Here is a 15385-nt window from a genome sequence, read left to right on the forward strand (position 1 = left end):
CTTTTCTTTCTTCATCTTCCTCTTCTTTTCCCCTTACAAATAAATACATACACGCACAAAACATATCAATATTACATATAGATATTAGAAATACTTGCATGGATAAACCTCAGCTCAGTTCAGCAACAAAGCCAAGTGTTACCTAAACCATGACAATAATTCCAGCACCTCTATAAACTTAAGCAGATATTTGGGATTTCTTTTATTATTGATGGCATTGATTACAAGAAATTAATTGAGGAAATAATCTGCCAGTCTTAGACCTGGAACTGCTTGGTTTTGCTTGCAGATATTCCTATGGATTTGGGAAAGTGCTCTTACCACTTATTCCGGTTTCTGGCTGAAAAAAAGAGCCAGATAATTTTGTTTTGCAAATCCTCCTGTGCTGTTTTTTCAGCCCCAAGATCATTAATTAAGGTGCTTTAAGTTTCTATGTCAAAATGCTTTGGACAAGGCCATAATTCACCCATTTTTTGAGTGATTTGAAACCTCTTCAGAGTGCACAGCCAATGAAGTATTTGACATCCTTTGCCTCTTGTGACTATTTTGTTATCCAATTCCTTATATAAAATGTTTCCTGAAAGCAACAAACAGCTTTCAAGCCATTCTTCAATAAATTTGCAGTTTGATGTATGTGAGAGTAGATAAATGAGATGAATCTTCTCCAACACTGACAGTGTGGCTGATGGAAGGACATCCCTGGACATTCACCTGGGAGCTCCACCAACACCTCATTCCCTCCCCAGAGGGATGGATTAAACTTCTCCAGGCAGATGGATATGAAACAGCAGGGCCCATCAGTTTGTTTTATCTCTGTGGGAAATGAAAGAAATTGTCCCCAAGTCAACCGTTCCTTCCAAGTGACATCCATCAATCACCAACATACAGGGGGGAAGAGAAGGATGCCGGAGTTAAACAATTTAAAATCAGGGCTGGAATGTGTTTCTCCAAGTCTCTCCTCATTTTTACCTCTGTTTCAATCCTTTCCTGTGCCACCACCCAGCAGGGCCTGGGAGGACGTGCCATGGAACAGGAGAGGATGTGCTGGCCTAAATCCGAGTTCAAAGGCACAGTTCCACCCTCACATGTTCACACCGGATTCGATTCCAGGCACTTGTAGGCAAATTTTCAAAGTCTGCACACTTAGGCATAAAAAGCCTTTGAAAAAGCTGCTCTCAGCCCATTGTGCTGAGAATCTCTAAAATCCTGCGATGTTTCATGGTGGATCACATGGAGACTTTCATGTGCAGCTCTTTGTAACCTGTCCTGGCTGATGGAAATCTTGGCTTCTGTAGTTTGCTCTCAGTTTTGGCTTTTTCTGAGATCCAGACAGCAAAACATCCTCTAGGACGTGGAAATACAGAGAGGAACAACATTTTCCTTCCACAAAATCTCTCAAATATAACTTGAACTGTCAGACACTGTCAGGCTGTGCCTAATTTTGCAAATGAAGTCTCACAGTAAGAGATTCTGTGCTATGAACTGATCTTTTTTCTGACTAATACCAGAGCAATGATGGACTGGAAAATGTTTTTTTGTTCTTTCAGGTTTGGATCACCCAAGCATTTGCTAGTCCCATATCAGCAGCTCATTCAGCTACACCATGAAAATTAATATTCAGTTTATCTTGCTATTATCATTAATTTTTTTTATTTTTTTTTTAAGCACCAAGTCAACCTCCAGCAAACATCGCCTGGAAGCTGACAAATTCCAAAATCTGCCTGAACTGGGAGCATGTGAAAACAATGGAGAATGAGTCTGAGGTGTTGGGCTACAAAGTAAGTGATTTTTTCTCTCAATATCAGATATTTTGGTTACAGTACATGTAGAGAGATTTGGTGGAAGGTGAATGTTCATTACCTGGATCACCAATTTTTCTGGATTTATTGGGATTGTTGGCTGATGTTTATACAAATATTCATTCAGAGTAGGACTTCTTTGTCCCAAGAGAGGGATTTTCTGTCCCCAAACCTGTATTTCTCCTGTTCCCTTGTAATCTTACTTACCTAAAGTTTCTTGCTTTCATCTCCAGGGAAAGAGTTTCACAAATATATAAGAAATAGAGAACAGTCCTTTAAGCATTAAAGGCAGTCATAAACCACATTTAAACATTCTCACTCTCTGGCAGTTCATAAATGTGCCTTTAAAAAAGAGACTGGAAGATACTTACACAAAGATCTGTGTGAATGAATCAAAAAGCACTCCCATAAATCTACTTTTAAAGGAAATAAAAATTTATTTTAAAGTTTGGTTGCAGTGCAGAATTCTTTGATTATCCTCGGGTTCTAGGAAACCACCTGCTGTGGTACCCACCCCAAAACCCTGCAGAATTTATTCCTGTTTTAAATTGCTTTTAACACCCTGGAGGATGCTGAGAATGCTCAGAAAACTTTGGGACACAACAGAAGAATCTCTCAGCCCAGCCCAGAAAAATCCATTAAAACTTAAAACTAAATGAAATAACTCTCATTTTCCAATCCCTTTCTGCTTAGATTCTGTACAGACAGAACAGGCACAGCAAAGCCCATATCCTGGAGACAAACAACACTTCAGCTGAACTTCTGGTCCCGTTTGAAGAAGATTATCTCATCGAGATAAGAACCGTTAGTGATGGTGGCGATGGCAGCAGCAGTGAGGAAATTAGGATTCCAAAAATATCGAGTAAGTGAGAGATTTTTTTTCCCCTGTGAATGCTGTTGCATAAGAAGAAATCTGTGCCTCTAAGCACAACAGATTCCCAGTTTTTCCCTTGCCATAGGTGTCCTCCCTCCTGGTGCTTTTCAGTGCTGGCTCCTATAAATTAGTTTCTGATACTCTCACATTCATTAGAGGAGAATGTGGTTTGCTCCATGCCTAATTTTGAGTGCAGATCTCCACTACCCTGGAACACAGGAACAAGATTTCTTGGGAAAGTCAAAGTTCTCACACATAATGAGACCCTAAATCTGCTCTGGAGCTGTTTCTGGGACAGAGATCTCAGCCCTGTCCCATGGCTGGGGGGGGGTGGCCCAGGGTGCAACCTCTGCTCTCATAAAGAATTTACTACCCATGGAAAAGGGAGAATTTTTATATTTATACATTACAGATTGTTTTGCCACAAAACAATCAAAACCCTCATAAAGAAGATACTCACAGGAGAAGTGGGAAGTTGATCCAAAATACTCAATGAAATGGCCACTACAACTTAATAAACAAATAAATAGAGATAATATTTGTGGATAATGTTTCATTTTGAAAAGAGAACACAGATTGCTGTTAAGCTAAAATGCAAAGAAAAACTAATTTTTGACACAGATTTACCTCTGTCTGTTTATATTTTTACAGGTTTGAGCTCTGGAGCAATGAAATTATCCCAAAGGATAAGCCACACATTGACATCTGGAATCCTGCTGTTGAGTTCTGTTCTTCTAAACCCTTTTCCTTGCTGGTTCAAGCAATGCTCAGCCGTGGACTTTTAAAAATAAAAAAGTGTAGATTTTATCTTAATTCTTCACCATAACCAACATTCCTGAGAAAAAGCAACACTGGGGAGGGGGAGGGAGGTAGAAGTGGTGTGTCATTAAGAAAATATTAGGTATCAATATTCCATGAATTTTTAAAAATGGGCTTGGAAATGAAGGGATAAATCAGCGCGCATTAATTAGAGGGAGTGGTGCCAAACCTAATTTGGGATTGACACGTGGGTGGTCTCAAATGTTTTTTCCAAGTAGTTGTTATTGGAACAGCATTTTAATGGAATGTCAACCTGTGCAAGCTGATGCCATGGAGGGGAGAAGAGATTTAAAACTCTTGTGATGTGGATATTATTTATCTCATGTTCTTCAATGTATCCTGTTAAAAAAACCCACTTTCAATTAAATAAAGGATATTTGTTTACTTTTTGCACTTGTCTGCATTAGGAGAGGTGTCATAAAACACATTATTTGAAGTGCTCTGTTCTATTTGCTGCAGAAAAGGGGAACTCAAATAAAAGGAGTCTCCTACAGACCAACCCAAAGCCTGGTGAATTCCATAAAAAATGTTCAGTGGCATCAGCAGGCCTTGAACCAGAGCTGAAATAGCAGCACCTTTTATGCCTTCAGATACTTTACATATTCTCAATTCCATTTTCAAGGACTTTTCCATGCAAAGACTGCTCTGATCAACAAAACTTCCAGAGATACTGAATATTTTTTGAGGGAAGATTGAAATATATCTGTCATCAAGCAGGATCAGTTGGTGTCTCCTGATTTTGTTACTCTTTGCTGTGGCTTGAAAGCGTAGATTCATCTTTGGGTTGGGCATGAAGGTAAATGAGAAGAACATTGATTTTCATCATCTTGAAATATAAATAAAAGAAGCTAATTAAGCCCTTCAATCTCCTGAGTCCCCAGAATGACAAATTAAACACCAGAGCTTGGCTTTCATGTCAGGAGATGCAGCTGAAGACTTGAAGCCACGCTCCTGCCAACTTGAACTACACCTGATAAAAGGAGTTCTTTGCCTGATGTCATTCCTGGGAAATCCTTTCTTCCTCCTCACTTTGCTCTGAAGTTTGTTTTCTTTCCTCCGCTGTCAGATCCATGTTGTGTCATCTTTGTAAACATTTAGAACTACAAGATAACCAAATACCCCAAATATTTTTAAAAAGGGGACTGTTGGAATGGGGGTGAGGATGTGTCAGTGCATGAAAGAGTAAAAGAAGTTCAGCTGTGCACGGAAATCCTTCAAAAAACACTTTAAACCATGTTTGTTATCCATGGGCATGGGAATTCATAGAGGAGGCTCTAAAACTTTGGTTCCTCCTCAAGGTCCCTTCCTCTGATTCCTCACAGAGCCCACTGGTTGGTCTGGCAGAAAATAAACTCAAAAAATGATAAAATCATTGCAAAACCACATGGTAGAAATTGGTGTCCAAGCAAATATCTCTTCACAGAATCATGGAATGGTTTGGGTTGAAAGGAGCATTAAAGATCTTTTACAGCTATTTAATAACCCCCACACTGAATTCAATAAAATACTTTATAGAGGTCACTCCTATTTGGTTTTGAAAGAGCTTTTTGCATCATCCCTTCCCAGCAGGTGTCCAGCAGGACCTCTGCTCACTCCCAGACCTTCTGTGCACATTAAATAACAGGTACCTTTTATTTCCCTTCATTAAACTAAATCTGAAATTCCTATACTCCACAACATAAATGTAATTCTTTGCTAACTTTGTCCAAAACATCTTTTTATTCGAGTGAAAAGAGATTTTCTGCAGAGCAGTTACAGCTCAATAGAAGGTCTGAGAGATGCTTAATTACAGGGAGGCTCTGGAAATAAAACAGAAGTCTGTCCTCTGGGATTTCTACAAAGTTCCTAATCACAGGAGTTATTAGGAAGAGATTTAACACAGCTTTCAAAGGAGGAGAATGGTTTAGAAAGAAGTGAATGTGCTATTAAAAGTCCTGATAATACCTTAATGAAGTAAAAACATTTTTCTTCGCAGTGGGTGTAAACAATGAATCACTTCTTCAGATTTCTTCTCATTTTTGTGCTGCTCTGATGTTCTTTTCTCACTGTAGCAGATCCAAACCAGACTCTTTAACCTCAGCATTTCCCCCTTTTGTCACTCCCATGGGAGCAGCCCTTTTTAAAAAAGGGACAAATGAGGAATCCCAGGAATATGAGTCAATGTTCCCTTGATGAATTCCCTTGGAGCTGGAGCTTCCAGGGTGAATATTCTGCCTCAGGAGCAGAACTAAGCAGTCTTAAGGAGAAAAACTTTAAATCCAGCTCCTCCCATCCTCCCCAAATCACTGCAGAACTTGTGCAGGTTCATTTTCTGCTCCTCAGCTCCCCAGTCCCTTCTTTGGTGTTTCACCAGGACAAATTGAGTCTGAGCAGCCCAAAGCACTCAAAGTCCAGCTCTTTTTATGTGAAAATGTTATTAAAGCAGCTGATGCTGAAATGGAAAGAGTTCACATGGCTGGCAGCTTTCATTAAAAAGAAAAGAGAAAGGGTCAAAAAAGAGTTTTGCCACTTAGAGTTGCAGGAAAAACTTTGGAAATAGGAACAGCACAAATCCCCTAAAACCAGAAGTTGAAATGAAAACAACAGAAAGACTCTGCAGTGCTCCTGATTTTTAACAGCCAAGAACCTGAATTAAAAACCCCATTTAAAGGTGCCCAGTAAAGGGAATTTTGGGCCCAGACTTAGCAGATTTTAGAGAAAATCACAGACTAGCCAGAGTTTTCAGACAGCTGGAAAAATAATACCTATTTTCTTTTGATAACCTAAGCAAAGTACCAAAACATGAAAGAGACTCACAGTCAGGGATTTTCATTTTGAATTTAACACATCAACAAAATATTTCTCCATGAAAAAAGCAATTTTGAGCCTCTCCAAATGTTTCCGTTCCCTCCAAGCACAATGTTTCTTTGTGATTTACGAGCATTTAAACTTTATTTAACATCTTCTCCCTTCTTTATAGGGCAATTTTTGAATAGGAATGCCAAGAAACAAAATAAAATAGCCCATGTGTGTTATTGTACCAGCCCCTAAATCAACATTATCCCAGCGTGCAGAAACTCCCTGTTTTCTGTGGGTTGTTGGAATGCAGCCCTGGTGACGCCTTGACACCGAGCTCTAAATCACATCCATGAACAAATCTGTTGTAAATGTGCAAAAAAAGCATTTTATTAATATCTGCTGTGCCTCAGTGGTGGAGAATTCCCATGTGGAGGAGGGGATTAATCTGCTCCTGGAGATTTGGGGATTCACTGGGGGGCTGTGGGTGGTGTCAGGGGATCCTCTGTGCCCCCCTCCATGGATTTTTGTCTGCTCAGGGAGCACAAAAGATGTGAGAACTTGAATAAATCAATGTCTTTGCTTTCCCTGCTCCGAAGATGTCAGAGCTTGAATACACCAATGTGTTTATTCCCCTCCAGCACTGATATTTCCAAGACACCACCCCCCAAAATCGCCCTGGACGTGCCCAAGGGCTGCTGCATCTCAGTTCTCCCAAAAATCAGGTTCCAGGTGTCTCTGCAGGTGCAGCCACAATGTCATGGAAGCACAGAATCCCAGACTGGTTTGGGTTGGGAGGGACCTTAAAGCCCATCCAGTGCCACCCCATGGGCAGGGACACCTCCCACTGTCATTTCCATTTCCCATTTCCACCTGCCAATCCATTTCCATGGGCTCCTTCTGCTCCTGACTGAGTTCATGGGAGGGACACGGCTTCATGGAACATGTGAAATAATGGCTAATGATGCATTCAGAAATATCCACCTAAAAATTTAAATCAGGTTCCAAGACTCTGCACAGAGTGCCCCTGGCCAAGTCCAGGGTCTGGGTAAGGATTTGACATTTGTCTTGCTGTGACCATTATCTAATCTAAAAACTGGGGGAGAGGGTGGGGAATCAGCACTATTAAAAAATAGCCTGTATAAAATCTTCCTTGGAAAAATTTACCATGAGGAAAAGGTCAGTTGGACATTTTGACAGCACAGTACAATGAGGGCCTCCAAATAGCTTCAATCATTTGGGCTTTTTTATTAGGAACTTCCTTTGTCAGTTCCTAGCACTAAATACTCAAAAATAGGTCTGACGTAGAAATTAAAATGTCATATTAATCATACTGGTGTGCATTGTTTCTTTACTTAACCTGTTTTATAGACACCAATATATTCCAGTACAGGAAAGCAGCTACAAATGTTTGTCATCTTTATGGAGTGAACTGGAATAATTCTGAAATGCTAAGGGGTCCCAGAAGTTTTTTTGTAAGGTGTGTTCAATAAGATAAATGGAATTGTTGCCCTTGAGTCATCACCTCCTAATAATTGTTTTTTTCCAGATGGTGAAAATGGTGAGATGTCTTTGGTGGAACGTCCAGCACAAACTTTCCTCGTTCATGAAGCTGTTTGTCTCCTTGTGCTGGTTTTCCAGCCACATTCCCAGTCTCATCCCTCTGCTCCGACCACTCTGCTGCCACGGGTCCCATCTCCTCAGGTATAATCCAATTTTTCCCTTATAAACCATCCACAGGCTCTGCCAGCAGCCTTGCACTGGGTTCCTGCTATGGTAAGAAGTAAAATAAACACTGGGGTGATGGAATGCAGGGTTTTTATAAAAAATGGAGGTGTCTGGAGAGGCCAAACCTCCCACAGCTCTTGGGGAGAATCAGAACCAGGAATCATGGAAATCATGGGAATCAATGGAATCACGGAAAACAGGGGAATCATGGAAATCACGGAAATCATGGGAATCAGGGGAATCATGGAAATCATGGAAATCATGGAAATCATGGAAATCATGGAAATCATGGCATGGTTTGGGTTGGAAAGGACCTCAAAGCCCTCCAGCCCCACCCCTGCCATGGCAGGGACAGCTCCCACTGTCCCAGCCCCAATGTCCAGCCTGGCCTTGGGCACTTCCAGGGATCCAGGGCAGCCCCAGCTGCTCTGGGAATTCTGTGCCAGGGCTCTCCACCCTATTCACCCTGAAATCCCCCTTTCCTGGCAAATTTGAGGGAAGGGATCTTTTCTGGAGCTCTCACTGCAGTGGTCTGTGGGAGCACTCCTACCATGATTTAATTATATTATTCTGCAGCCCTGCTGTCCCAGAGATTTTAAAGAGAAACAGCACAAATCTTCCCCAGATCCCAGTGCCCTCAGCAGATTCAAACCCTGTGCAGTTTGAGTGGGTTTAGAATTTATTTGAAAGCCTTCTTACACCAGTACAATTTATCCACAGAGATCAGCAGTTTACATCGTATTGATTAATGCAGTTATTGATTTATTCTGCAATTGTACTGGCCAGGTTTATACAGCACTGGAAAGTGCTATTTTCCAGGAGTGATTGACTTCTTTCTTTATTGACTAAAATGAGCTGATAAAAATCATCCACTGGCTGAGCCACAAGTACTTTTTTTTGTGTTCCTGCTTCCAGCAGAGAAAAGTAGGAGACAAACGCTGCTGCAGAGCAGAGGGAAGAAGTTCCAAGGCTTAACCCCTCTGGAATTGCCCTGCCTGGGCTAAATCCAGCCTTAGCCAGGGGAGAATCTGGAGGGCTGGGATGGTAAAAAGGCAGGCAGGCATTTTGGGGTTGGATTTGGAGGGGGAGGATTAATCTGCTTTTCCTTCTTCTCCCTTCAATGCCTGACTGTGTTTTTGAAGCTTCCTGCTGCTCCTAAAGCTGATGTGTCTGTCCTTGCCCAGGAATGGGAGCTCAGGTGGGCTCCTGGGAAGGGCTGAAGGTGATCCCCAAAGGATGGAATGGTGCTTTTCCTGCTTTTCCTGCAGCTTTAGGGAAGGTGCTGTCTGCAGCTGGAGTTTTTTGCAGCATCTCGTGGCTTTGCAGTGCCATGAAGGGAATCTAACATCCCCTGATCCCAGGTGTTCCAGGGTTTTCCCAGTCTGAGGGAAGAGCTCTGTGCTCTGAAACATTTGGCTGTTAATCACATCAGCTGTGAGCTGTTCTCCTGCTGGAACTGCTCCATCAGGCCAGGGAAATTCCACTTTTTAACAAGTACCAGGGTGCAGAGCTGCATCCTCCCCCCAGCCTTCAAATATTTCAAATATCCCAGCTCCCTGTCTAGAGGGTGAAACACTTTTATTTCATGTTGTCTGTGCTGCTTTCAGTCTACAAGTCAGTATTGCTGTATTCATATTTTTATATATATATATTTATATTTTTGTATTTTGCATTTTTTAGTGAAGTATGTAAATTAAAATTAACACAGATCAATGAGGAGCTCCTATAGGAAACCTCCATGAAAACCCACACTGCTGCAGCTCAGAAATACTCTCTAACAGGAAAGTTCTTCCAGGCCATTTAGTTTCACAAGGCTTTTAAAATATCTTTTAAAGTCTGACTTGTATAATAAACTTGTAATAAACCTTTTCTCCTATTTAATATGCACACAGCTCTCTCCCAATATCCAAGTATCACAAGTTGGAAGAGAGAGGTGTAATTTTGGCAAAAGGTTAAGTTTATTCCATCAAGCAATGGATTTAAGGCTGGGGATAGTCTGGGGTTATGGATTTATATTCCCACTCTTCTGGTCAGGAGGAATTTCTCTCCCCAGGGAATGAAAAACAGGGGAGGGGAATGCACTTAGCAAAAGGAAATTTAAAAAAAAAAAAAGCATAAAAATTAAAAAATAAATGTTGGTAAATAAGTGATGACTCATATATATATAAAATATAGATGCATGCAAACTCAGAAATGTGTATATATACATGAGGAGCAGGAAATAGAGAGCTGTGTAATGAAAACAACACCACATTTCTGATTTTCCCTCGCTGCCTGAGAAAGGGAATCACAGGAGGGATCCTGCACTGGCAGGCAGGGGAGAGCACAGACATTGCTATCTGGGGCCCAGAATAATTTATCTAATTCAGCTCTGCACCACATTCCTGAGCAGGAGCTCCCAATCATTCCTCTGCATTAGGAGATGTGTGTTCCTTCCTCCAGCCACTGCAAGATTTCCTCCATAAACACACCCTGCTATAAATACAGCCCTGGCTCTCTCACTTATTGGTTGTTGGAGGAAATAAAATAACAACATGCCTTGTGCTTTAAAACCTTGTTCCTAAAACATCTTCATAAACCCAGCCAAAGAAACACCTGAAATAAAATCATGGCTGTTGCTCCCCATCATGCCAGCCCTACAAATTGATTATTTTCTTTAAATTAAAGCCATCAACTACAACAGGGCTGCTTTGTGGCACTTCACAACTTTAAGTAAAATAAGCCTGCCAGCATTTATTGATTCATGGGCCCGCTGGGCTGTGCTGGTACCTACCTGGGCATTTCAGAAAATTAAAGAGCCCAGCCCAAATGATGCCTTTGGGTTTTAATCACTGGGATATCCAGGGGCTGGCAAGGCTCTCAGCACCATTCCAGGTGGGCAGGATGCTGACTGTGTATCCACTGGTATTCTTTACTTGGATACTAAAACATGAGGGGTTATTTCCTCCAACAAAACCACATTTTCTTCTGTTTTTCCCTTGCAATACATCTCTTTTTGCAGAGAACAGGGGCTGCCAAATCCTTCTAACCAGATTTCCCCAGATCTGTGTTTTCCAGAGCTGTTTAAGCCAAAAGAGGCACCAAAATTCTCTCGGTGTGATGCTGTGATTGTGCTTTGTCCCTCAGGATTTTTGGCCTCTGGACTTGTCCCCTCAGGACGGGAAGGATCCAGGAATAATTCCTCTGAAACACCTCCTGTTGTGGGAGACAAAATTTGGCTGATTGCCCTGAGCTGTTGTTTCCTCCCTCTACACAACTGTTGAGTGGAAATAATTTGAAATTAGAGAATGAAATTAGTTCGCAAAATACCCACAAATATCAGCTACATAATTTTTTAATTCTTTAAAGATTAATGGATGAGAAGAAGTGATTAATTCACGCTTTGCTTTGCAGATGATCTCTCAGGCCTCACAGTGTACGTGCACAGTCAATATTTTGCAAATATTTTGATTAATAAATCTTTATATAGCCCACTGCAACTTTGCAGATTTAAATTGATGCTTGCACTCTGCATACTGATTTTCCTGCATGGTTTCCTGATTCAGGCCAAAGGAAAGAAAACAAAATAAACGCTGCTGAGCACAAAATATTTCACTTTCACCACATAAGGTATAAAACCCTTTGGAAGCCACCGTGTTCTAGGCAGAACCACTGCATCAGGCAGCTGCTCCCACCTCCAACCCAGTCTCCCCAGCATCATCCCTGGATTTTTTCTGGGCTATCAGTTGCTCCCACAGCCAGAAAAAATGAAGGAAGTGGGGATCAGTCTCTTCTCTCCGGGAACAAGGATGAGGAAATGTCCCCCAGCTGTGCCAAGGGAGGCTCAGGTTGGACACCAGGAGGAATTTCCCCATGGAAAGGGTGGTCAGGCATTGGAAGGGGTGGCCCAGGGAGGTTTGGGGTTCCCATCCCTGGAGGTGTCCAAGGACGTGGCACTCGGTCCCCAAGGATTGGGCACAGGCTGGGCTCGATGACCCTGGAGGGCTTTTCCAGCCTCAGTGATCCTGGGATTCTCTGCACACTCAGGTTCAAGCAGCTCCTTTAAGGTTCAAGCACCTTTAAATCTGGAGCAGAAGTTTGTTCTTGCTCTGCTATTTGCTTTGAGTTTTGTTTAATGCCACAAGCGCTGAGTTATTCACACCAAGATCTTCCAAATAACCCCGAGCACGAAGGGCCTGGAGAGGGCACCATGGGCTGAGCCCACCCTGGGGGGACCTGGGCTCCTGATCCCATCCCCTCCTCCAGGTCTGCACAGCCCCAACACCTCCCAAGGCCAGCTGGACACGGCCAGAGCTGCGCTGAGACAAACCCCAGGACTGCAGTAAATCTCATTAATAACCATGATCTGAGCCAAGGGACAGTGGAAGACCTGTGCCCCTGCTAGGGACAAAAACCAAACACTGAATCTCTCTGGCAATCACTCACAGGAAATATAAAAGACCAAATGAATGAAATAAAAGAGGAAACAAAAAGGTTTTTATTTGGTTTCTGATGCACAACAGGATCACTGGGAGCCACTTTTTCTTCACGTGTGCTTCTCACAGCCTTGAATTCTCTTCTCTTCCTTTCCTGATCACATTTTCAGTCCCCTTGTGCCCTCCTCTGCCTCTCACCTCTTGTCCTGGCACTCCTGCAAACATTCCTGCAGATCCACATAAACCCTCATCCATCATCCAAGGAATTTGTGGGACAGGGAAAGTGTGTGCTGCTGTTGAGCTGCACGGGGGCTTTGCTGTTCTTTCCCATTTTTCTCAGTAAAGGAAGCATTTAGCAACTCCTTTTCTTTCTCCAGACTGAACTTTGGAGTCACATCCAGTGACTTCTCCAACGTTTTATCTTATCCTGACATTGGATTATGGAAATGCAACAGGCACCTTAATTCTACACTTAAAACATCCCCAAAAGATTGAAGCACACTCGGGCTACTCTCATCCTGCAAAAAGAACCATTTTTTATAAATAACCCCCTATAAAAGCACTCAAGTGCCAGAGAGGATGCTCAGTATCATTTTTTTTAATAGTAATGGAGAAGATTAATGAGAAAAAATTTGGACCCCAGCATTATAACTCCTGCAGCAGATATTATCATTACATGCATTTCACATTATCACTAATTTTGTATTCAGCATGCCAGGACCATTAATTCAGATCCAGTCTGCAGCTGAATGAGGCAGATTGCTTAAGAAAATAAACGTCTCTATTACTTTTTATAGTGTTGAAATTAATTTACAGTTCCAGTTTGTGAGAACTAAAATTGAGAATTAAAACTATATTTGGTACCTGAGATTTCTCAGAGATTAGCATTCACGAGGCAGTAAAAATATTAACTACTTTAAATAATGCTTGCAATATTTCCAGGGTTATGAAGCATCTTCTCTTAGCTCATTTTAATTTATTTAGCATCCATCTCTCTAAGCATATTCACACCACTGGAAGATTAGAACGAGATCATTGCATTAAGAGAAATACTATTTACAATGATGTGTAGTATCTGCTTCCAGGGGCTTTGGAAGGCATGAAAATAAAGATTTTGATGATGTCTTTAAGGGCTCTTCTGCTGCCTTTGTGCTGCAGGAAAAGTCGAAGTTGAGGAGAATTTCTGAGGCAAATGGCATCAAGTCAGGAGTGGAGTAAATAAAACCTTTATGGGAAAAGGAGAATTCGATAAAACACACAAAGAGATGTTAGCTCTGGATTTGTCTCTGATAATCCAAAGTGTAGAAGAGAGAAATGGGGGAATGGAGTCTTCAAGATAAGCCATGGACACTGTAAAATTATGGGATTATGGGATTTTTTGGGTTGGGAGGGATCTAAAAGCTCATCCAGAGCCACCCCTGCCATGGCAGGGACACCTCCCACTGTCCCAGGTGCTCCAGCCTGGCCTTGGGCACTGCCAGGGATCCAGGGCACCCTGTGCCAGGGCCTGCCCACCCTCCCAGGGAAGGATTCCTTCCCCAAATCCCATCTAAACCCCCTCTCTGTCAGTGTGAAGCCCTTCCCCCTTGTCCAATCACTCCATCCCATATAAATTGTCTCTTTCCTGCAGCTCCTTCAGGCTCTGGAAGGCCACAGTGAGGTCACCCCAAATCTTCTCCTCTCCAGGCTGAACAATCCCAATTGTCCCAGCTTTTTCTCCTTGGAGAAGTGTTCCATCATGATTTTCTGGCTGCTGTTTCTGTCTCCTCGAAGAATTAACACCCATCTTTTTCTGTCAGGGCTGCTCCTCCTCAGCCCCATCCAGACAGCTGAACACACCCCTTTATTTCTGGTGAAAACATTAAAAGAAATCACAATTACTGCCCAGAACAGGCAATAATTTTGATGTTTGGACATGTGGGGCTTTTTAAACCTTCAGTGTAAGCCCCAGCCCTCAATCCTGCCTGTCAGAAATCCCTCGAAATGAATGAAAGGCTGAGACCCTTAAACAAGTGGTTGATACAAGCAGCTGAAGCTTAAAGAAAACCATCAAATTTCATAAGAAAATTGGATGAGCTGGCCACAGTGTCACTGTAGGATTAGGATCCCAGTCAATAACATCTGTTCTAATATGTCCCTTGCAGAAGGAAGAAAATAGGATTTAAATTTAAATCCATAGATTGAACAAGAGGCAGAGAGGCAGATCCAGAGCCAACAAAGTGCAACACTTCCTGTGTGGCTTTGGTAAATTCTGGTTTGGTTTGGATAGTTAATGATAAAATGAAATCTCAGCTCGATTCTATCTGTCTGCAGAAAGCTCTGAGCAGCTGATCCAGCCTTTTCCTGGATCCTTAAACTTTGAGTTTGATCTGAGAGGCGCAGCTGCAATAATTGGAAGGGTATTTTGGGGAGGGAACTGCTACAAAAATCTCCAAGTGCTGTTAGGACCACGTGTGATGGGAAATTGTTCTGCAGGTCTCCTGCAGTAACAATTTAAAAAAAAAGAGAATCATTGCTTGACCATTCTTCCATATAAACATCATTTCCTTTGGGTACCATTGCAGAAGAGATGATGTTCCCAAAGACTTTTTCCTTGCTTACATTGTAATTTTTATTATTTCAAATTGGAGAGGTTTTTGTTAGGGCTTTTAGGATGAAAGCACCTCAAGCTGAGATTTTAACAGCTGAGTTCAGACTCTGAAGCACAGAAATGGCACTGCCTCAAGTTTTCATTAAAAAAGAAAAAAAAGGAAATATACTGTTCTTAATTCTGAAGGCTCACCCCTAAATGCCTGAGTGTCATTTTATGAAAATCTCCCTTACAGCAGGAGTGAGTCTCCAGCGTTCCACGGCGGTGCCTTTGCAATAATGGTTTCAAATGGAAACATTTATTTTTCCCTGGTTTTTAGTAACTACAAGAGAAGCAGGGGGCTAATTACCAACGCTGAGCTGCAAGGGTCAGATGGAGAGGAAAA

At 42.0% G+C, this 15385-nt stretch overlaps 1 protein-coding gene across 2 annotated transcripts in view; it reads left to right on the forward strand.

The window, feature by feature from the left end:
- The window catches only part of CNTN6 (contactin 6), a 125427-nt gene extending 121436 nt beyond the window's left edge, over positions 1-3991 (forward strand). For both annotated transcript variants that reach the window (XM_015641429.3, XM_015641430.3), the window contains exons 21-23: positions 1666-1778; positions 2493-2661; positions 3325-3991. In XM_015641429.3, coding sequence (XP_015496915.1) covers positions 1666-1778; positions 2493-2661; positions 3325-3458 — 416 coding nt within the window. In that variant the 3' untranslated portion in view covers positions 3459-3991. The remainder of the gene's footprint in view (positions 1-1665; positions 1779-2492; positions 2662-3324) is intronic.
- The last annotated feature ends 11394 nt before the right edge of the window (positions 3992-15385 follow it).

This window comes from Parus major, chromosome 12 (genome assembly GCF_001522545.3).
Source record: "Parus major isolate Abel chromosome 12, Parus_major1.1, whole genome shotgun sequence".
In the NCBI taxonomy this organism is placed as follows: domain Eukaryota; kingdom Metazoa; phylum Chordata; class Aves; order Passeriformes; family Paridae; genus Parus; species Parus major.